The sequence below is a fragment of the Prosopis cineraria genome, unplaced genomic scaffold, assembly GCF_029017545.1.
Source record: "Prosopis cineraria cultivar Desert tree isolate PC_DT_omini unplaced genomic scaffold, ASM2901754v1 PC10, whole genome shotgun sequence".
NCBI classification, from domain to species: domain Eukaryota; kingdom Viridiplantae; phylum Streptophyta; class Magnoliopsida; order Fabales; family Fabaceae; genus Prosopis; species Prosopis cineraria.
In genome coordinates, this window is record NW_026555341.1 from 24,225,543 (window position 1) to 24,249,383 (window position 23,841).

Sequence of the window (23,841 nt, forward strand, 5' to 3'; positions counted from 1 at the left end):
GAAAAATATTACAAGTGAGAGGAGAGGGATGGAGTATAAGAGATAAAGGGAGGTGAAAAGAACCTGATGCCTGTAAAGTATAAGAGTTTCTAAATTTATAGAGTTTCAGATCCCTGGGTTACTAAACTTGAGTTGCTTTTCTTACAACTGTGGTTGGGTTACTTTTGATTTTTACCCGTGATTTCTTTCCCGTAGCTTTTGGCTTTGTCTGCCACAAGACTTGGCTTTCCCGTGACTTTTGGCTTTTTGGCTGTTAGTTTGTCTTTGTCATCTTTTTCTTTCTTCTTTCCACATTTTCTTTTTACTTTCAACTTATCTTTTATAAGCCTTTAATTGTTACTTTTTTCTATGTGTGATGAGTTGGAATTCTTTGAAGTTTACCCTATAAATGTCTTCTATATCTATATCTTCTTCTTGCTTTTAAGAAGATGGCCCCACATTTGAAGCTATCTATCATGCTTGTGAGGCCACATGATTAAGGAGAGAAGCCCACTCTTTTGCTTTTACTGCTATCAGTTGTGCCATTATCTTACTTTTTTTTAGCTTGGAAGGATGTTCATTCCATTGCCTTTTGGTTTATTTATTGTGGAATGCCCTTTTGTATTTTAGCAATCCACCTTATAACGGTTTCTTTGCTAGCAAATCTTTCTATATATTTATCCCACCATTTTACCTTAAATCTTCTAACTAGGTAAAATATTGAGGGACATGGCTATCTATCATTGGTTAATGCAAAATACCAACTCATAATCCATGATACTCTCATGTGATAAAATAACCAAAAGGGTTTTTCTATCTCTTAGAAATCACTTTTTTCTTTAAAGCATTCATACCCCTCTATAACCACAGGAGGTGGAATTTTCTTTATTGGTCCAAAAATATGAAACCATTCAAGGAACTATTTTGAAAAATTATTTGGACGCTTTTGGTACCAGAAAAACCAGGAGTGATTGTAATTTTTGTAATATAAAACATATAAAACAAAATTTTTAAATTTTTATAGATAAACAAAAAGAGTGGTCACATATTATATATATATATAACATATATATTTATATATTCTACATTTACTTTAAAATATGATTTTAAATATTTACATTGATGAGTTAGCATCTTATTTTAAGTGATCAAAGATGTATTGACTTGAATTTTAAAGGTGTATTCTATTTCAAATTTTAAAATTTAAAACTACTCATAATAATTGTTTATATTAAATATAATTCAAATTTTCAAAGTTATTTAAATTGATCTCACATATAAAATATTTTAGTGGGAGGTTACTAGAAAGTTATTAAATTGATTAAGTAATGATTATTTTAGTATGTATCCTTTAGAACGTCACATATCATTTATGTGTACTCCAAATTGTGACACATGTCCCTTTTCAAGTACTTTAAATTGTGCCACATCCTTTTTTCAAATCGAACAATAAATACTCTATTTAAAAAAATTATAATCTAAAATAAATCATAAATGAGTTGGTTAAAAAAGATTCTAAGTTTAAAAAAGAATATTATTTTTTATATTTATTTGAGTTTAAAAATTATATAATTGATAATATTTAATATAATTCTGTGGATATCAAAAAAGTTTATTTGAATTTCAAAATTTTAATCAACATAGTTATGAAAATTTATAGTTTAGATAAGATTGTCTTATTCAAATCAAATTTCCCTCCCATTTAGATATTATGCCAATTATAAATAAATGGTGTTGCATACTATTTCTTTTTCAAACTTATGAATTTGATTAAGGGTTAATGAGTGATGTCGCTCTAAACGCTAACTAATATTAACTTTGAATGTTAGTTAAATATAAAATTATAGGAAAAGATTTAAAAATATAGACAACACCAAAAAATAAATACAATGACCAACAACAAATTTTTGGTCTCTTTTCCACAACTTTTAATGTCCTTTTCAGTTTTAAAGTTATCATTTATTAACTATAGGAGATAATATTGTATTATTTTTAAAAATTAAGCAAAAACATTATATAAAAAATGAGTTTAGAATGTAAATTTGTCATTCAACTCTTTAATTAATTTTGGAACATTCTCGAGTTTATTTTACATGACTGATTTATATTTATTATTCTTCAAGTGAATATGTGATTTGGAAGTCTAGTTTGATTGTCGGTTTATGGTTATGTCCAAACTCAATTTTTAAATATTTATGCATATGAAACAAAAAGAATGATTACCGTATATCTTCCAAAAAAAAAAATATTTTTATTCATCTTCATCTATATTTAAATCTTTAAAACTCAAATAATTATGGAATATTAGAATTTGATGAACTTTCATAAAATTCAATATTATTGAAAGGGTAAGATATTGATTGTTTCTTATGTGAAGTTTAAATTTAAAGATACTCATATTTTTCAATTAAATAATGTTATTTATACTTGCTTATTAAAAAATAGTATTAATTAATTTAATGATATAAGTGTTGCCCTCAAAACATATAAAAAATTTATTATCACATACTATGTTATCCCCATATAAATTTAAATTTTATTTTTTATTTTATAAATTTTATTTTATAAGCAACAGCTTGCTTTATTTTAGGATGTTATTTTTGTGCATAGGAAAAACATAAATAACATGCTTATCTATATCAAGAATTTATTGAACAAAATGTTTTATTTTGACACGAATAAATTAAAAATTTGTTACTCTATTCATTTTAAAATACAAAGAATAATTTATTTTTGCAAGACGTGTGTTATCCCAGAATAAATTAATATTAAAATTTAAACAACAAAATATTATATTTTATAATTTTTCACTTAACTTTATATTTTATTCTACAATTTATGATCTTGTACATATAAAATTAAAAGTAATAAATTATTTTCTTTAAAATATTTTATTAAATTAATTTTATTTAGATTTTTATATTTTAAGTAAATTAAATTTTGAAATAAAACTCATAATGTGAGTTTTATACATTATCTAAATAAAATTTGTAACTTCATTGCATATCAAGCACTTATTATTTTTATTAAAAATATTATACCTAAGGGTGATCAGAGGTATGTTTTAGTTTAGTTTTAATCATAACATGAACCAAATCAAAACAATCAATTTGCACAAAGAATGACACTTGATTGGTTTTTATTGAGGTTGGCTTGGTTTAATTTTTGGGAGGCTTGGTTCAGTTTGGTTCATATATGGATCAAGTTTTAAAATATTTTTGACTCTTTTTTTCTTTTCATATTCCAAAATCAAGTCATATTCTCAACTTTATTATTTATGAATGAAAATCAATATCATATCGAAAAAAATATTCAAATTTTGTTATTAATAAACATAAGAGTATATGCATTATAAGTAACATTAACACGAGTTAAATTTTATTACAAATTATTTTAATATCTACAATGAAAAGAAACTTGTTTTAAATTAATAAAAAGGAAACATGCTTTAGTAACAAGTCATGAAGTACTTGACTTTCCTCAATCAGTAACAGCAATGCACCTCTCCTTAATCTGAACCATCTTTTACTCTAAAAGCAATTAGCAAAATTGAGAAAAATAGTGCTAGAGATTCTATTAAAGTATTTTGGGCTTGGGCTTGGACTGGACTTTGGTTGAGATTAAAATTTAAAAATAATAAATACTAGTTAATAGTCTAATATTAGTTATAAGAATACACTTAAAAATATAACAAAAGGTATGGTTTAGATTTGGTTAAAGTTTCAAAGAAAAAACCAAAACTTGAACCAAACCATTTGATATTTTATTTTATAAAATCAAACCAAATCTTACCAATGATCGGTTTTATTTGGTTTTAATTGGGTCATGTTGGATTGGTTTGGTTTGATCAGTGTTGCTCACTCTTAATCATATCTACCATTAATTTTTACTATAGATCCCATATGATCTTTTAAAATACAAAAATTCCTAATATTTTTTACTCTTTGTCTAAATTTTTAACATTTACAAATGAATATTTATATAGAAAATTTTTTACCCTATGTAAATAAATTTTATTAATTAATTATGCATCCCACAATCACCTCACAATTTTTCTTTCTGGTTACTCCTAAGAATCCTTCTATTGAAAGCAAATCCAATTCAAGTTACTGTTCTCACATTTATTTACTATGAGTCTCACATTTATTTACTATGAGTCTCACATTCATATTTTTTAACAAAATTATTCATTAATTATTTTTTAAACAAAATAAAAAAAAAAGAAAAACACACTCTTCAAAGCACTATCTGCACTGCCTGCACTGCCTTGACATTGTTCTTTACTATGTAAATTAGATTAGATATTTGATTACACATATTAGATTAGATGTTACAGAAGCATTTATTTCAGCTTGTTTTATAAATCATTTATTTTTTTAAAAAAATTATTTCACAAATTTTAATGAGGTTTGTTTAAACTTTTACATAAACAGTAGATTTTATTTTAAAATTTTTTCTCTATACACTTTGCATTTTTTTAGTCATTCCAATACTTAATTGTTGATTTTAAAAACTGCGTAAATTAAAATTACAGCTTATAATATTATAAAATTTAAAAAATTAAAAATAAAGTTTAAATTGTGGAGATTTTAAAATGCTTAAGAGTAGGGTTATTTGACCATTACCATTGATTATTGATTATTCAATCTAACAACAGTAACAAACGGCTCCTCTTTTGTTCTTTTTTTTTTTTTCAAATAAACGGAAAGAACATGACTCCTCATTTTCTCTCACATAACTCTGCCGCTCCCGAGACTACCACCGCCTCTCATCACACCCGTGTGTTGATTTCTCTCGCAATCTCAGTGCCTCTCAGACCCACATCTTTCACTTTATTGATTTCTCTCTCAATTTCCTCTGCAAGACCAGAATTCAGAACTCCAACCCTTTGGCAATGGAAAGGCACAAAGAGCATTCTGAGGGTTCAAGACGCCGATTTGTCATTCAAGAGATTTCGCCCGTTCAGCAGAAGAGATCCCGAGCCCTAGGTGCAACCGAATTCAGAATACCTGATGAGGCAAGAGGTACTTCATCGGGGCCATATGTGTTCCGAACTTCAATACGAGAGAGAAGCCTGAAGGGCAAGAATTCACCGATCTCTTTCGCCTGGTCACTAGAGCCGCTAATTATGAGCGGTTGCTGAAGGAAAAGAAACAGAGAAGACTTCATCTAGGTCTCAAATTTGTTGGTGTCGCTCCTTCATCTCTCTCGTCATTTCGCTCATTCCTGGCTCCTCCTGCAGATTGCTCCAGTAAGGGTTTCAAGTTTCTCATGGGGGTTTTTGTTGATTTGGGTGAAATATGTTCTACGGTCTCTGACTTGATGATTTCTTTCTTACAAATTCTAGCATCTACCGTATAAGTCTCCTTTTAAACCTGTTCTAGATTTCGCTGTATTATTGCACTCGAGAATTCGCTCCTTTTCAGCTGTTCCTTTTCCTTGGAAGTTTCTTTTCTTTTTCTTGTCATTCATTTCTTTCTTTTTGGCCCATTGGCTTGTTAATTGCTATTCTAGTTGTGTTATTCTTCGGATTTGCAAGAATTTCCTCATAGCTTGCTATGTGTTTCTTAATCATTACCCGAATCAGTTTTATTTTAGGTTCTGTTTGGTTCAAGGGGAGGAAGGGGGGAGGGGATGGAGGTGAGTGGGGAGGAGCGGAGGGGAGGGAAGGAGAGAGGAGGGGGAGGGGAGGGGGCATCCCCCCAATTTGGGGGGGGGGGGGTCCCCTCCCCTCAATTTCCCCTCCCCTCCCCCCCCCCAACCAAACATAAGGTTAGTTTAATTGTCTTCTCTGGTCTATTTTGATTCATTACTCTTTTAGTTCTTTTGTTTTAGCGCTTCATAAATCCTACTAGAGGCATGTTAATTTGTTAGAATGGGGCCTTATAGGATTTTCCTTTCTGTAGAGGATGCTAAAGGCTCCCATTAGTGATGTGTTTTCTTCTCATATGGGATCTTGGGAACGTGTTTCCGATTCAAATCTAAGATTCATGTTTTATTGCTCGTTTATTAGGCTTATGTTGTATCTCCGTAAGGCCGTAATGTTCTATTCTTCTGGGCAGGTTGATGTGTTATTCTGTTTTGCATTTTGGAGTGACGTGTATTCAATTCTCTTGCCGGACTTATTTATCTGTAGACATCCAAATTATTTGGTTACTTGAACTTTTGTTTTTTTGCTGGATAGTTTATATCTCATATTCATTTTATGGGAACTTAGAACAAAATCTAGTTTATTTTCCATTGAAATCGCATGAGTCCTATGTTTCTCATCCAATCCATGCTTTGTTATCCCTCTGAATGGATGTCATATGCTTTGATCCATCTGGGCATTTGATTTAAGCGAAACAAATTATGAACCCAAAAAAAAAAAATTACACTCAATGAAAAATGCCTTATGTTGCATTTTTGTCTTCTTTTTAAAAGTACTGGGAATGGCGATGGGTGTTTGTTGAATGAAAATTTTCTACTTTGGTTCCTAAATGTGTAATGAATGCTTGTGAAGTTGCTATGGAGTTTATTTGTCAGTTACTTAAAAAATCACCTTTCATTTAAAGTCATTGAAAATACTGTGCGGAGTTTACTTTCCACTATTTCTCTGGTGTTTATATACATTTAATGGGCCATTTTGTGATGGGGATGATTGTATTAGTTTCTTAAATCTTGCAGATTAAGCTTGTTTGCAATTAAGTTTCCTCATTTACTTTGCATGTTTTCACAGAAGTTTTACTTATTCTTAAGCTGACTCCCTCTATTTGATCCATTCAGCCCATACGGACTTGGAAAAATGGAAGTTATAGGTGGCTGAGTCTTGCTAAGTTCTATGGCTTGCCCAAGGAAGTCTACCAAGGTATGTTTGCTGTATTTTTAAAACTATTTGTAATTGTAATTATTTTGCCTAATTTGAATGGTGCTCCATTTGTGCTTTGGTATGTTTGGTTGCTTAGTTTCTCTGCTATATTTATACTCAGCCACAATACTGTATAATGCATGTAGCATTAATGCATTAAATGGTGGACCATATATTTATTTATTAAGCTATGCAAACAGAGAATGCATCTCGAGTAATATAAGTTATGACAAGGGAAAGAATAAAAGTAGACAGATAAAAACTTCTTGTTTCTCTGGGCTTTATGTCGTAGTCTCAATGGCAGAGCTATTTGTAATTGAGGAACCCCCTCAAATTTTGAAGCCTCTATGGGTACAAATCTTCATCTCATGTCCCCCACCCTTATAATTTGAACCGCCTGCTGTTTGGCTTTGGCTAGCTTCAGTCAATTTTCTTTGACAAATAGGGATAAAGTTTGAGATCTGATTGAGAAGCTAACATTAGGGAAGGGATCAAAAGTAGCTGATATGAGAGAAGGGAGTTTGGTAATCTATGTGGAGCATTGTTTTGGGTAACGATGATTTATATTTTAAGTTGTATGATTTATGACTTTGAAAAGATTTTGAATTGTATTTGAATATTATTATCAATTATATTTTTGAACCATTTATCTTTTATTTTTTGACTAAAACATTTATTTAAGTTTCATATATTTTAATGAAATTATTTTATTTTTATATGCATTTGTTTGAATTATTAGTTTTCCCATAAATAGTTTAAATTATTAATTTAAATTTGTATTGTTCTTAGTTAATTTCAATTGTTATGTCATAACATGATTAAATATAAATGGATTTGTAATTTTTTCAAGAAACTAAATAGAAAATAGCTTTAACTCATTTGTACACTGGTAAGAAATTAGAACCTTGTTAACATTGTTTGAAATTTATGAAAAAGGTGAACTAATTATTCAAAAAACTACATTGAAACTAATCTCACCATTGAATAATAAATAACCATTTATAAAATTAGCAATAGTGGCTTGCTCTATTTTTATACAATATGGTTATTTAAAATATAAGAGCAAATGGTTATTATAGAAGTAATAATATTCTCTTAAAATATATGTATGATTTTTTTTTTAAAATCAAGTGTACCACATCTTCAATCTTCAATTATAATAAATTGTGGTGAATATAAGATATTTACTATGCGCTATAAACCATATATATTTGTAAAATTTTTATACAATTATTTATTTTTAAAAAATATGTTGCACTCCTGTTCTCAAGTCTTGACTCCATTAGCCTGCTAACATTGATAAATGATAACTTAGCTAATGTATTTAATGTCTTTTTATGGACTCGTGATTAGTTGTGCTCAGTATGGAGATAATCATTTTAGTGACCAAAGTATACTGTCCTGTTATAATATTATCTAAGCTTTTGTGTGTGAAAAATATACCATGTGGAAGGGGGGAGATTAATCTTTGTTACTCAAAGAAGGTATTCCTAATTCTCACAAATAATAAATAAGTTATTTTTTAAAAAGTTATTAAGTGATCAATATCATCAATATTTAAAAACAAAAATTAAAACTGTGTGTGTGTTTTTTTGTTTCATCACCTTTCACTAGTCTCCATGGCTGCATAAAAACCTCAGCTTCCAAGTTTTGTGAGATATGACGCTATGGTAAAAGTCATCCATGAGACTAACATAACGGAGACCAACTTCTTTGTAATTTAGATACACCAAACGGGCAATCTCTGTTGTATGTCACAAGTTCGTACTTTCCCTTTATGTGTGTGTGTGTGTGTGTACATCATATTCCATCCAATACGTCATTCACAACACTTTTTTTTTTCTTTTTTAACCAAATAATTCACTCACAAATCATTTCTTGCTCAAGGAAAATGGTGAAATGACTGAGCAAGATAACCTACCAAATATCGATGGTGAATGCAATCAACTAGAAGTTTCTAATTGTATTGATGAGATATATCAGTACTGTTGAATTACTGATGTTAGATTCATGATTTTTTTTTATGTGACCTTTTTTTTCCTTTTATTGCTTTTCTACTGCATGAAAAGTTCGTAACTTTCTTTCTTAAGATGCTTATCCCTTTATCTTCCCCCCCTTCTTGTGCCATGTATATTTCATGATAGATTTCACCATCTCAAATTGAAATAATAAAGGACTTTTGAATAAATTTTTAAATTTCGTCAAATTCCTCCAATTTCAATTTGTTTTCAACTACAGTCACGAACTCTGACTTTTTGCATGGAATTTATGAAAGATTTTATATGACATTTGGGACTTTGGATACTACATAATGAAATTTATCGTGGATATTCTTATATATAACATTTTTTTCATCGAAAATGTATTTCTTTTATTTTTTTTTTCACTCACATGAGAAGAGCTGTCTTTATTTTGCTGGGTTCCTTTGCTTGAAAGGAAGTGATTCTGCTTGGGAATTTCATTCATTTTCTAATAGATTTTGTTTGTTAATGTTTTTTTAATTGTTCTGGTTTGGCTTTTGGTGTTGAAATTGTTTATTAACTTATATTATTTGTATAAATAAAATTTCTTGTACCAGTTGATAATATGTCATATTTTGTTATTATGATTTGTTAAAAAATGTTGTGTATTGAATTATTATTTAAATGATTATGACATTTAAAATTAAACATGAAGCAAGCCGGCATAAGGAAATATATATATATATATATCTGTTTAAAATAAACCCACGGGAGTGTTTCTAGTAAGACATGATCCCATCGGGGTACCATATGGGTCGGAGGGTTTGAGGAATTACTAGCCAGGGAGCATGAAGGAAAAAAATCGTGAAACATAGACAAGCAATTTTAGTTCAATAGCCAAACGAAGATTAGGGTTATATATCCAAACTTGGTCGAAATCCTTGTGAAATTTGAAATTGAGAAACATGAAGAAGAAATTGAAGCGCAGGAGATTGTATCCAGTGGTCTTGCTCTAGACAAAAGGGATAGTTCTTTTACAGTTTTCATGCACAAACCCTATCTTGATTTTATTGGTTGTCTTTACTATCCAAATCATGTGACATTTTCTTTGAAAACATTTTGTCATCCTTTGTTACCTATGATTCATGTTGTGCTGCACTTGCACAATTGATTGCAAAAGAAAATATTACCATGAGGGTTCCATTTGAGTTTCAGGACTATTCTTGACCTTTTATCTTGGATCCATTGCCCTTTGATCCCAAGCCACTAGATAATTCAAGAGGGATTGTTCATGCGGAGCATTTGTTGAAGGATAGCATGTTGGTTGTTTGATGCCAAACCTTCAACTTCCAAGTGCTTGAAGCGCTTTAAATTAGGTTGTATTCTCTCCTTCACTTTTACTTTTCCTATGGAATATTGCTGGTTGATTTCTGTAATTGGGAATTGTCTAAGTGTGGGGGCGGTATCTAGTAGCAAAAAATAAAAAATAAAAAAAAATTCCATTGCACTTATTTGCATTGCATTTAGGTTTTGCCATTTTGAAGCTTTCTTTCGCTTAGGTTTGCATTCATTTAGATTGATAAGTCTGTTTGCATTACGGGCAATGTAACATTTAAGTGTGGAGGGAAGTGTGTTTTAGATCATTTTGCATGGTTTTTGAGTTGGCCAAAATTTTTGAAAAATTTGAAGATTTTCTGATTCTGTTTTTGAAAAAGCTTCGGAAAATTAAATGAAAAGTTTTGTTTTGACATAAGAATGCTTAGTTTGATGAGATTGCCAATGAGATTTGAAGTGTTAGACTTGGATGTTTCAAGTGTAGCTAGTATAAGATAGAATGTTCTACTTGGTTTGCTTGAGATAGGGGATAACATAGCCCTGATGGAAGGTTATTTTGAGCCTATATTGATCCCTTTTTAGTGTGCCTTATCCACTTATTCCACTTCATTCTTCAGAACTTGTCCTAATTCTTTATCAAATCTACTTTTGCATATGCATTGTGAAGATGATTAAGGCATTCGTATAAAATAGCCAATCTAACCAAATGGCCAACCTAACATGATTATATCCTTTGCTAGCCACTTTGGGCCTGTCGGTTATGTTCTTTCATTCCATTCAATATTTACACCCTCATGTTTTCTAAGAATGCATGTTATACTATATTGTTTTGATGGGATTCATTTGCATATCCAGTATTCAAGTTATGGATATTTTGAGTTGTATTGAATATTTGGTATGAGTTGTGAATGAATTCAAGGTGAAAGCCAAAATGATTGTTCTGCAACAACTAGGAAAAAAAAAAAAAGAAAAGAAAATGAGGAGAAAGCCAAGACAAGATTGTCAAAAAGAGAAGAAAGAGGCAATAAAAATTTGAAAAAAATGTAAAAAAAGAAAGAAAGGAAGAAAGAAAGCAAAAAAAAAAAAAAAAGAAATAAAGAAAGGAAAAGAAAAAAAGAAACAAGAGTTATTGCTTGCTTAGTTATGAATCACCCTGCTCTTAATTGATAGCATTGTTGTATAATTTCCATGTCTTGAACCTAGTTTATGCTTATGAATCCCTTGTTATCAGTTTGCTGGATAAATGTGATGTGTTATACTCTTTTCCTTTCCACATGCATTCTTAAATCCACTTTCCGCTCTTTGCATTACAGCCTAATGAAAGACCTTTTGATTCATGTATGCATTGTGTTAATAAGTGTTGGAGATTTAGAATTTTTACAAGCCTATGGTGGAATGATTGGATAAGTGGACTTGAGTGAAAATTTACCCCTAAACACTAGCGAGTTGAGAGTAAACACTTTTCTCTGTGTGGTTATTTTCCTATCCAAGTTCACTAAGTTTGCATTCTGAAAATTCTGGTTGCATGAGAATCATTTAAGGTTGAGCATGGGCAATTGAATTGGCATAATTATCATTTTGAGCATGATTAACTAATTTATGCTTTCCCAGTTTTTCTTACTTTGTTGTTGAAATTGGATTTTTGATTTGATTTTGCGCCGGAGTGCAATAGCTAAGTGTGGGGGATTTTGATGAGTGATATTTCATTCCTACTTTTCACCCTTATTTTCGTTGGTTTTTGTCACTTAATCTTTACAAAAAACAAGTATCTTAGAGACCTTTTTTTAAATCATTTGAGTTATGATTTTTGGATTTTCAAGGGTTAAAAATGAAAATATTGAAATTTTTGGGCCAAACTTGTAATTTTTAAAAATGTGTTCCAAAAATTCCCCAATTTTATTCTATTTAATATGTTTAATTTGGTAACATACGAGGGGGGTTTAAATATGTTCTTGAATTCTATTGTAGAGTTTAGAAGATGTACTTGATGCCTAATTTCAAATGTTCATGGATTTTTTTTAAGAATTTGAGTCTCTTTTGGTGAATGAGCTCCTCCACTAGAGCACATTCAGGAACTGTTTAAAATCATTGAAGGGCAAGCTGATTTAGATGCACAGTTTAATATAAGTGATTTTTTTGAATGGTTGTCTGAGGAGTTTGTTCATTTTTCTAAAATTGGAATTGATTTATTTTTATTTTTATTTCTATCTGGGATCCATTGCCCATTGATCTCAATCCATTGGATAATTCAAGAAGGATTATTGATGTTGAGCATATCTCGGAGGATTGCATGTTGGTTGTTGGAGATCACACCTTCAAAGGATTATTGATGTTGAGCATATCTCGGAGGATTGCATGTTGGTTGTTGGAGATCACACCTTCAACTTCAAGTGCTTGAAGCGCTTTAAATTAGGTTGTATCCTCTCCTTCACATTTACTTTTCCTATGGAATGTCGCTGGTTGAGTTCTGTGATTGGGAATTGTCTAAGTGTGGGGAGGTATCTAGTAGGAAAAAAATTCATCCATTGCATTGAGTTTGTGTTGCAGTTAGGTTTTGTCATTTTGAAGCTTTCTTTCCCTTGTTGATCTAACTGTGGGGAGATCCATTGCGCATTGATCTCAAGATACTGGATAATTCAAGAAGGATTATTAATGCTGAGCATATCTCAAAGGATTGCATGTCTCAACATCAAGTGCTTGAAGCGCTTTAAATTAGGTTTGTATCGTCTCCTTCACAATTACTTCTCCTATGCAATATTGCCGGTTGATTTTTGGGCTTGGAAATTGTAGGCATCTAGTAGGAAAAAATTCATCCATTGTATTGAGTTTGCATTGCAGTTAAGTTTTGTCATTTTGAAGCTTTCTTTCCCTTAGGTGTTGCATTCATTTAGGCTGATGAGTCTATTTGCATTGAGGGCAATGCAACATTTAAGTGTCAGGGGAGGTTTGTTTTAGGTCATTTTGCATAGTGTTATGAGTTGGCCAAAGTTTTTGAAAAAATTAAAAATTTTCTGATTTTATTTTTGAAAAAGCTTTGGAAAATTAAATGAACAGGTTTGTTTTGATATAAGAATGCTTAGTTTGATGAGATTGCCAATTAGACTTGAAGTGTAGCTAGGATAGGATAGAATGTTCTACTTGGTTTGCTTGAGCCAGGGGATAATATGGCCCTGATGAAAGGTGTTTTTGAGCCTATATTGATTCCTTTCTAGTGTGCATTATCCACTTATTCCATTTCATTCTTCAGAACTTGTTCTAATTCTTATCAAATCTACTTTTGCATATGCATTTTGAAGATGATTAAGGCATTTGGATAAAATAGCCAATCTAGTCAAATGGCCAACATATCATGATTATATCCTTTGCTAGCCACTTTGGGCCTATTGATTATTTTCCTTCATTCCATTCATGATTTACACACTCTTGCTTTCTACGAATGCATCTTATGCTATATTGTTGAATGTATTGAGTCTCTTCGGTGAACATGGTCCAACTTGAGCTCATGTAGGAATTAATTGGAATCATTGAAGGGCGAGCTGACTTATACTCACAATTTAATGTAAGTGCTTTTTTTTCGTAATGGTTATTTGGGGAGTGTGTTCATTTTTTAATGTCAGTTGATTTATTTCCATTTCATTTGGAATTGTTTTAGGGTTTAGGGTTTAGGGTTTCTCTATTCTTGTTGTGCCCTTCTTCCCACTTTAAATTTGACCTGTCTTTGGAAACGGGAGTAATTTGCATTAACTACGTATTAAGCTCTAGGCTTCATGTTGGGGGAAAATTTTAGGATGAATATTATGGTTGAATGGGTGGATGATGTCAAAATGATCATGTTGAGTAGTTGACTTATGTCTTGGAATGTTATCTAATGATACCCAGATAAGAGTTCAAACTGCATATGTTTTGATTCAGGTGAAATGGCACTGACGTTGACTTTCATTATTTATAATGGTTAGTCTTTAACCTAGTGAGGAGTTGAGCCTACTTTAGGATTCCTTTCTAGTGTGTATTCAGCTATCAAGATTTTCACCCTAGAACTTGTTTTTATTCTTTGTTGATGCCATATTTGCATGGCTTGCATAAAAACGATCAAGTCATTCATTTCATGATTAACTAGTTGGCCAAAAAGCTAACCTTGATGCATTATATTCCTTGTTAACTCCTTTGATCCTTTGTTTACTTTCTTTTTGAAATCCATAACCATTTTTGTAAACAATAATTTTCCCACCTTGTTAGGATATTTTAGAGGTTCATAAGCATTTATTTTATCTAGCCAAAATCCTCTCAATGATTGACTGAATAACAATGAAATAAAAGAGAATATTCTGTAATCTGTTAAATAATTACGGAATATAATGATACAATCAAAAATAGAGAAACTAGGGTTTTTTTTTTTTTTAACGTAAATGGGCCTAGTAAACAAAATGTGAGTTTGCTAAGTAGCATGTATCACAACGAAAATCAAACTTCATTTTATTAATGGAATTGGGAAACAGTTTTCATATGATCAAAACCAGGATTTACTTAATCTGGAATTCTATAACAGAAGGTCTTTCTGAGACATAACTGAATAACTTGTAGCCTTCCCTTGAGGAGTTGCCTTCATCTTCCCCAAAGCGATGCCCTGAAAATTATAGCTAAATTTGTTAAAAATAACAAGGCAATGTAACTGATAGGCAGTACACTTTACCTACTACAGGTTGCGTTGTTTGTCAAGCACAACATTTTTGATAGCGACCTATTTCCATAACCATGGCATAACAAGAGTATGTTCAGGGAAAGGATTGAATTTAGAGAATAATTCTCTAAAACTAGTAATGTGATGTGTGGCACTAGAATTAACCACCCAAATATTTTTTCACCATAGAACCATGCTTAGGGTAGTAGCAAGAGCTGTGTCATATCAGTATAATTCTGATATAGAGAGAGATAGAGGAAAGAACGGAGAGAAGAGAGAGTTAAAGAGAAAAAGAGAGACATGAGAGAAATTCACTCATAGTATGAGTAACCTTGTTGATATCATAGCATAAAAGGATATGAGGTATTTCTTAGTATTTTTAGACTTCTAATCCCTCTAACTACCTGATGGCTATTTTACTTAAGTAACTCTAACTAGCTAACAATAACTAACCTTTCAATATTCCTAAGAGACCCTTCCCCTTAAGGGTTGTGTACGTCCATTTGAGGGAACTTTTGCTGAAATGTTGAAAAGAGAGCATAAAACTCTTAGAAGCTTCTGTTCACTGTTGTTAATTCTGTTCATTGCCACTGTTAACTGTTGATGCCAGAATAAATAGCAGAATTCATTCAAATTTGACCCTAAGAGCATTGTGATTAATCCTCTTTTGTACCAAATCAAAAATTGCATTTGCTATTTCGTGAAAATTGCAACTCTTGACCCGTAGTTATAAATTATCGGTTTATCTGGTCTTTGATTAGTTTGTTTGTCAGTTTTGGGTTTGATCCAGACCAGACCAAGAGCTGGTTCTCAGTTCAACTGGTTGAAACAACTAGTTTAGTTTGGTTTTTAAAACATTAGTTTTTTTGATTTGTGCATCGCACATTGCCTTAAAACACTCTAAAGCTTCTAGCTTATTGGTTGATTCAGTGGAATATTAAAAATTAGGGGGAAGACCAAGTTGACAAACATTTTGATTGACTTTAAAGATAACAAAAATGTCTTTTTTTTTTACATTTTAGTGACTGGTTCTTTCATGTAGTTTCTTTCCACGTCTTGAAGTTCTTCAAAATGTTCTCTCGCAAAGTGGCTTGGTCATGATGTCGGCAATTTGATCTTTTGAAGGTATATAGGCCAAGTGATGTAAAACACACACACTCACATTGATTTGAACAGAATAGGATGAGGAAAAGAAACAGAGAGTGAGAGGTGAAGGGGGAGGGAAAACAGAGGGGAGAGATGACAGAAAACAGAGAAAGCAGGGGAAGTGGAGAGGGACGCAGAAGGGGAATAGAACAGCAATTCATTCCAACTCTTAGAACTCCCTTACATGTGCTGCATGGTGGCTTTTTATAGAAGCCACAATTAAGGTTTCCTTCTTATGAAGGAAACATAAAATGAAATAAAATATAAGTTTGAGGTTTCTTTCCCTATAAGGAAAGCTCAACTTGCAGATTTAAATAAAGAGTAGAACAAACAAAAGCAGGTCAGGTTTCCTTCCTTTAGAAGGAAACTTACAAAATACTAAATAATGCAAAAACAATTATTTCTTTCTAAAATAACATTTGCCATATTTTCTATCAATTCTCCCCTGCTGCAAAGAACTCTCCTCCGGAGAGGTAGAGAGTTGATAGGCTTCTAGCAAGGCAGGATTAAGTTGTTGGAATTCATCTTCTGAAATCCAGGTGGCATCTTCATCAGATCGACCTCTCCAACGAACCAAATAACGACGGATGGGCCCCTCAGAGGTAAAGACCATTTGATCATCCATAATGGTCTCGATTTCATCAACTGATGGTGTGACAGCAGGCAATGATGGAATTGGCACTTGTGAAGGCTGAGTACCTGCAAAATCATCAGAAAGCAAAGGGGAAGGCTCAAAAGTTCCCCGGTAAGGCATAAGATCCTCTACATTAAAAACTGGACTAATGGCCATATCAGAAGGTAGTTCTAAAAGATAAGCATTAGGTCCTAATTTCTTTATTATGCGAAAAGGTCCCGCAGCTCGAGCATGCAACTTTTTAAAAGCTTGTTTAGGGTAACGTTCTGGACGAATGCGAGCCATAACATAATCACCTATTTCGAAGCTTTGAAATCGACGATGAGTATTAGCAGATAATTTATATTGATCATTACTTGTCGCTAATTTGCGCCTAATTTCAGCATGTAAGTCATGAAGGCGATTGGCAAAGGATTCCGCAGATTCAGAAATGCAAATGTCAACGGGATTGGCAGGAGGTCAATAGGCTGTTTAGGATTAAAACTTTGAACAATTTGGAAGGGACTCATGCCTGTAGACCTATTCACTGAATTATTATATGCAAACTCTGCAGTGGGTAGAACCAAATCCCAGTTCTTCGGCCTGTCTCCAACTAAACTCCGAAGCAAATTACCCAAACTGCGATTAGTGACTTCAGTTTGCCCATCAGTTTGAGGGTGAAAAGCAAAAGAGAACTTCAATTGGGTACCAAAAAGTTTCCATAGGGTCTTCCAAAAGTAACTAACAAACTTGACATCTCTATCAGATACGATAGTGGTAGGTAACCCATGTAGACGTACAATCTCCTTGAAGAACAACTTTGCCAGATGTGAAGCATCTGTAGTTTTGCTACAAGGAATAAAGTGAGCCATCTTTGAAAACCTGTTCACAACAACTAATACAGAGTCATGACCTCTAGCTGTGCGAGGCAATCCTAAGACAAAATCCATACTCAAGTCTTTCCAAGGTGCCTCGGGAATCGGCAAAGGAGTATACCAACCGGTATTCTGTCGCCTGGCTTTAGAAGTTTGACAATTTCGACATTGAGACACTATGCGAGCCACATCACGCTTGAGTGAAGGCCAGTAGAACCTATCTTCGACTAATGCCATCGTCTTATTAACCTCGAAATGACTAGCTAAACCTCCAGCGTGTAATTCCCATATAAGAAAATCTCGCATAGAAGTACGTGGGATGCACAGTTTGCTCCCACGAAAGAGATGACCGTCTTTAATGATGAAATCAACATGCTCATGACGATTATCACTGCGAACTTCTTGGTATATTATCCCAAAATCTGGACATGAAGCATAGTCGTCCTTCAAGTTTTCAAAACCAACAACACTAACGCTCATAGTGTGCAACAAGTTGATCCGACGGCTCAAGGCATCAGCCACTATGTTTTCTGTTCCTGAACGATGCTTGACCACAAAAGTGAATCCCTGAATATACTCAACCCATTTAGCATGTTTAGCATTTAAGTGCCGCTGAGAGTTGATAAACCTAAGCGCCTGATGATCAGAGTATAGAACAAATTGTTGCGGAAGAAGGTAGTACTTCCAATGCTCAAGGGATCTCACAATCGCATAAAATTCCTTATCATAAGTGGAGTACTTTTGTTTGGCATCATTGAGCTTTTCGCTGAAGAAAGCCACAGGGTGACCTTCTTGGCTTAGTACACCTCCGATTCCTGTCCCAGACGCATCACAAGCAACTTCGAAACACTTTGTAAAATCAGGTAAAGACAAGACTGGAGCTTGAGAAAGCTTCTTAATATCTTGAAAAGCCATGGAAGCTGTAGATGTCCACTGAAACTTGTCTTGTTTTAAGCAATCAGTGATAAGAGCCATAATGGTACTGAAGTTTCTAATGAAGCGTCTATAGAAAGAAGCAAGGCCATGAAAACTCCGTACTTCATGAAGAGATTGTGGCTCAGGCCATTCTTGAATGGCTTGGACTTTCTCAGGGTCAGCTGCTAAACCCCTTTCAGAAACTATGAAACCTAAGAAGATGACTTGATTTTGAAGAAATGAACACTTAGGCAAGTTAACATAAAACTGTTCTTGACGCAAGGTGAGAAAAATTAACTCGAGATGTCCCAAGTGTTCTTCTCTTGACTTGCTAGTATGTCATCAAAGTATACCACCAAAAACTTTCCCAAGTAAGAGCGAAGGAGGTGAGTCATTACTCTCATAAATGTACTTGGTGCATTTGATAACCCAAAAGGCATGACAAGCCATTCAAACAACCCATCTTGCGTTTTAAAAGCAGTCTTCCACTCATTCCAGGCCTAATCCTGATCTGATGATAACCACTTCTAAGGTCAATCTTTGAAAACTAGCTAGATCCAGACACTAAATCAAGCATGTCATCAAGTCTAGGAATGGGAAACCTATACTTGATGGTGATCTTGTTGATGGCTCTGCTGTCTACACACATTCTCCAAGAGCCGTCTTTCTTTGGGGTTAAAAGAGCAGGTACTGCACAAGGACTCATACTATGCTGGATATAACCCTTTTCCAACAATCCACTGACTTGTTGGTTAAGCTCTGCTCTATCTTTAGGGTTCATCCTGTAGTGCGGTAGATTGGGGAGTTGTGAACCTGGAATGAAATCAATTGCATGTTGGATCTCTCTCATTGGTGGTAATTCAGATGGAAGCTCATCGGGAGTGATATCCCGAAATTGTTGTAAGAGCTGTTGCACTTCCTCTGGCATTTTTGAAGTAGTAGCAATTCGTTGCGAGATCTTGGATACCAAAATAAACACGATCGTACTCTCTCTGCTTTCTTGTACAAATTGTTTTTCTGTCAGAAGATGCAAATTGTGGGTTTTGGGTTTTGTGCCCTTTGATTTACTTGAGCCTTTGCCTTCGTTGTCAGGCTTAGCAGGACGTAACAGGATCGTCTTGCCTCCATGCTTAAATGTATAGGTATTCTCACGACCATGATTGATAACATTGTGGTCATAAAGCCACGGTCGGCCAAGTAAAATGTGAGCAACATCCATTGGAAGAACATCACAAATAATTTATAGTCACCTAAGTGAAGAGGAACGCGACATTGTTGCGTGACTGGTAAAGTTTTTGTCGACCCATGCAACACGAAAAGGTTCTGGGTGAGGTTCTGTCTTGAGATTGAGTCGGGCTACTCCTTGACTAGAAATAACGTTTCTAGAACTCCCTCCATCAATCACCAATTTGCAAGCTTTATCTCCACACTTCACAAAAGTATGGAAAATACTTGTTCGCTTCCATGAATCACTAGGCAGAGGGACAGATAGAATGCATCGCATAACTCCAACTCGACGTGTCTCACACCCATGTTCATCAATGATGATGTCCTCATCGACATCTGAAGGACACTCAACTGGATCTACGACAACGTCAGCATTTGCATTGTCTTCCTCACCTTCATATTGAGTCAATAACTAGAGTACGCTGTGGGCATTTTGACGCAATATGACCCTTTGAGTGACAGCGAAAACACTCGACAAAGGAATTGTTATGGCGGGAAGCAGGAACTATAGCCTCACTAGGCTGCTTAGAAGTATTACCCCTTAACCCAATTGCTTGAGTAGGTGTAAAAGACGAGCTAGGCCTAGATGTAAGTGTTCCTGTTGGTCGTTCAGACATACTGGAAGTTCGTGCTTGTCTAAACAGATTGCTCTGCATGTCGATACGCTTTGCAGACGAGTACTGTGACAGAGACTCTACTTCTAAAGTCTTATGATCAAGAGACTCTGGAAAGTTTAACTTGAGCTCCTTCTGTAGATATGGCTTGAGACCATTAACAAACTTGGTAATGATGCGCCATTCCTCTTCATCCACGTCACATCTAATCATAAGGTCATCGAATTGAGAAATATACTCGGAAGCTGTGGAGATTTGCCTCAAATTAAGGTATTTGTCATACAGTTGACTCTTATAATGAGTCGGCACATATTTTTCTTTCAGCTTGGCCTTCATTTCATCCCACGTCTCAATCGGTGGATAACCTTGTCGCTCAATGTTCCTTTGGACATTTTGCCAATATTTCCTAGCAGATCCCACGAGCTTCATCTTCGTAAACCGAACTCGCTGAATATCTCTCATGTCATACCATTCAAAATAGTCTTCCATGCTAGCTAACCAATCCAGGAATGCACTAGGATTCAATCGTCCATCAAACTCAGGAGCTTCAACTTTAACCTTTTTGGTGATGTCATCAATATGTGTCCTTCTAAAGCCTTCTCTACCATTCCTATGGACTAACTGGTATGGTCTATGATGTTGTTCTTCAGGCCCTTGCCCATCCCAAGTATCATCTATGTCATCAGAATGATGATTGGTAAATTCATGAGGAAATGTTCTACTGTGTCTTTCACCCATAGCTCTAGAGGAATGACCAATCCTAAGGGAATTACCTCTAAGTAGATTGTGGACTGGGAATTGTTCATTTTTAAGACTTGACTCTCCTCTAATGATAGGTCTTTCGAGTATCCCTTCAGTTGTTTTCCTTGTATCTTGTCTGTATGTCAACTGAATTGCACCCATTATCTCTTTAAATTTATTGTTAATTTCATCTAGCCGCTGGTCCACATATGCCCTTTGAGTCCTTTCAGATTCCTCAAGATGATTTTGGGTGATTTGGGAGTTATTTTAGGGCAGTAATTTCTTGGTCTAATAAAGCTTGCTTATCGTATAAATCACGAATGGTCATACAATGACAAAGATGGTATGGTAAAGTGCAAGTTTGGTGTGGATTTAATAACCTAAGGAAGAAAGGCCCCCAAGTTGCCCTTACCTAAATAGGTGAAGTCCTTTCTTTAACAACACTAACCCTCTGAGAATTCAAAAATTCCACAGGGATCGTATGCTAAATAGGTAACAACTCGAGTGAAGTCTTCACAGAAATTTCCGAAGGTTCAAAAACCTTTCAGGAAAACCGTTAGAAACTTCAATTAATCTAGGGTAATTTTTGGACACGAGTATAGGGCAGGATTGTGTGTGAGGTAGGTGTCTTAGGTTATACGAACACTGCTATCAAAAGTCACAAATTAACAACATAATGATCAATGTAAATTTTCCTTTTTTTTTATATATATATTTATATATTTTCAAAATATTAAAACATGATTAAAAAAAATAAAAATAAAATAAAAATTGCAATGCTCAAAGAAACCAAAGTACCACACAACAAAGATTTCAGAACTAGCTATGAATGAAACACCTCCCTTTAAGAACCAAGTAAGCCAGTTAAATGAAAGGGTCGTCGGCCTTACCAGCGTTGCTTTAGGAGCTCAAAACAAAAAGTTTTACCCCCAAATAAGTTTTAGATGATGACTTGCGCCCCTCAGCTCCTTCAAAGTTGAACAAATTCCGCGAAAACACACAGAAAACACTGAAATCACGTTTTGGCGGCGACTGTACGGACGGCGCGTGTGGCGGCGCGTGAGGCGAGTGAAGACCACGCGCAGAAGCTCCACCGGCGCGTGATGGCGCGTGTGACTTCGGGCGGAGGTGGTCTTTTTGGTTCTGACCGGATTTTCCCTTCTGAGCACGATGGTAGCGTCCGTTTTTGGATCTGACGTTGGGAAATGTGATTCTGGGTGCTGGCAGCGTGAACAGAGTATGCTGAGCTCCCCTGAGAGTTTTCCTTCGATCTCTGGCCGCGGAAACAGCCTAGGAACGTTCAGAACCAGGCTCTGGTACCAAGTTGATGTAAAACACACACACTCACATTGATTTGAACAGAATAGGATGAGGAAAAGAAATAGAATCAGAGAGTGAGAGGTGAAGGGGGAGGGAAAACAGAGGGGAGAGATGACAGAAAACAGAGAAAGCAGGGGAAGTGGAGAGGGACGCAGAAGGGGAATAGAACAGCAATTCATTCCAACTCTTAGAACTCCCTTACATGTGCTGCATGGTGGCTTTTTATAGAAGCCACAATTAAGGTTTCCTTCTTATGAAGGAAACATAAAATGAAATAAAATATAAGTTTGAGGTTTCCTTCCCTATAAGGAAAGCTCAACTTGCAGATTTAAATAAAGAGTAGAACAAACAAAAGCAGGTCAGGTTTCCTTCCTTTAGAAGGAAACTTACAAAATACTAAATAATGCAAAAACAATTATTTCTTTCTAAAATACATTTGCCATATTTTCTATCACCAAGTCAATCACTTTTGTTTGCAAAATTGATGTCTGGCCTTGTGTGGGATAAATAGATGAGTTTTCCCACTAGTCTTTGGTACCTCCCTTTGTCTACAGGTGATCCTTCTTTTCCTTTCTTTCTTCTCAAGTTCTTTTTGTAGTTGGTCTCCATAGGTATATCCACAGGCTTTGACCCTAACAACCCTGTTTCCATCAATAAATCAAGTGTATATTTCCTTTGTGACATGTTGATCCCCTTTTCTGATCTTGCTACTTCTAGACCCAAAAAGGTTTCCAAGGCCTTTGACTTCAAATTCCTTGGCCAGATTTGCCTTCAATTTTTCAATCTCTTCTAAGTCGTTCCCTGTCAATACAATATCATCTATTACACAATCAAGATAGTTTATGACAGTTATGTTTTACAAACAAAGTATGATTGACACTGAGTATGAGTATAACCATACTGTTTGATTGCTCGTGTAAAACGTCCAAACAAAGCTCGAGGGGATTGTTTTAGGCCATACAAAGTCTTCAAAACTTGCCTCCGATTCGGATTCTTAGACTTGCATAGGAATAGTTTGGTCACTACTTTCACTCACATTCTGTTTAGTGCCCTTGTTTCGCCTAGATTGTGATTGATCCTCCAATATGGTGCCCTTATTTTGCCTGATGTGAGGTTCTTTCTCCTGCATACTAGGTTGTTCCACCCTTGTCTTATTAGTACTAGAATTTTCCAGATTTTCTTTTTCTGTATTACCAGAATTTTCCAGAGTTTCTTCCTTTTAGATGAGGTGATATTAGGTTTAAAGGGTACAATTTGAGGTGATTGAGAGTCATTTGATATTGTAGGAAGAGGAGGCGTTGTCGTAATTGGTGCAAGGTCAAGAGGGGGTTCAGGTGGCATTTGGGACCTACTAGATTTATCAGAATTATTTTTAGAACAAATTAACCATTCATTATTGGTCTCACTCTCCCCCTGAATGGGTAATTTTTGAAAAAATGGTTGATCTTCACAAAACCGAGCATTCATAGTGATATAAAATTTACGGGTGGAAGGTGAATGACACTTGTAACCTTGTTGAGAATGCATTTGATAGCTCTTGGGTCCAATTTTCCTTTATGCTCATCATACACAAAAACAATGCAACCTTGA

General features: G+C 34.2%; 1 protein-coding gene and 1 long non-coding RNA gene across 4 annotated transcripts; one reads left to right on the forward strand and one right to left on the reverse strand.

Moving 5' to 3' along the window:
* Positions 1-4,707: 4,707 nt before the first annotated feature.
* LOC129322091 (uncharacterized) lies at positions 4,708-14,527 on the forward strand. Of its 3 annotated transcripts, XR_008596181.1 has the most exons (5): positions 4,708-5,230; positions 6,745-6,826; positions 10,003-10,163; positions 12,376-12,838; positions 13,631-14,527. It is a non-coding gene; the product is annotated as an uncharacterized LOC129322091 (long non-coding RNA). The 3 variants fall into 3 exon arrangements; XR_008596180.1 differs by having other exon boundaries at positions 12,376-14,527; XR_008596182.1 differs by having other exon boundaries at positions 12,379-14,527.
* A 115-nt stretch (positions 14,528-14,642) lies between these two features.
* LOC129322504 (uncharacterized) lies at positions 14,643-16,865 on the reverse strand. Its single transcript, XM_054968812.1, has 2 exons — positions 16,370-16,865; positions 14,643-14,746 (listed from the first exon to the last, which is right to left on the reverse strand). The coding sequence occupies exons 1-2, from the start codon at positions 16,863-16,865 to the stop codon at positions 14,643-14,645; spliced, it is 600 nt and encodes a 199-aa protein (XP_054824787.1).
* Positions 16,866-23,841: the final 6,976 nt, after the last annotated feature.

Excerpts from the sequence above, each read along its gene's own strand:
- LOC129322504 (XM_054968812.1), bottom strand. The coding sequence starts at position 16,865 with ATGGCTCGCATTCGTCCAGAACGTTACCCTAAACAAGCTTTTAAAAAG. Across the intron at positions 14,747-16,369 it reads GAGAATTGATAGAAAATATG|GGCATCGCTTTGGGGAAGAT; the intron begins GCAAATGTTATT and ends TATAATTTTCAG.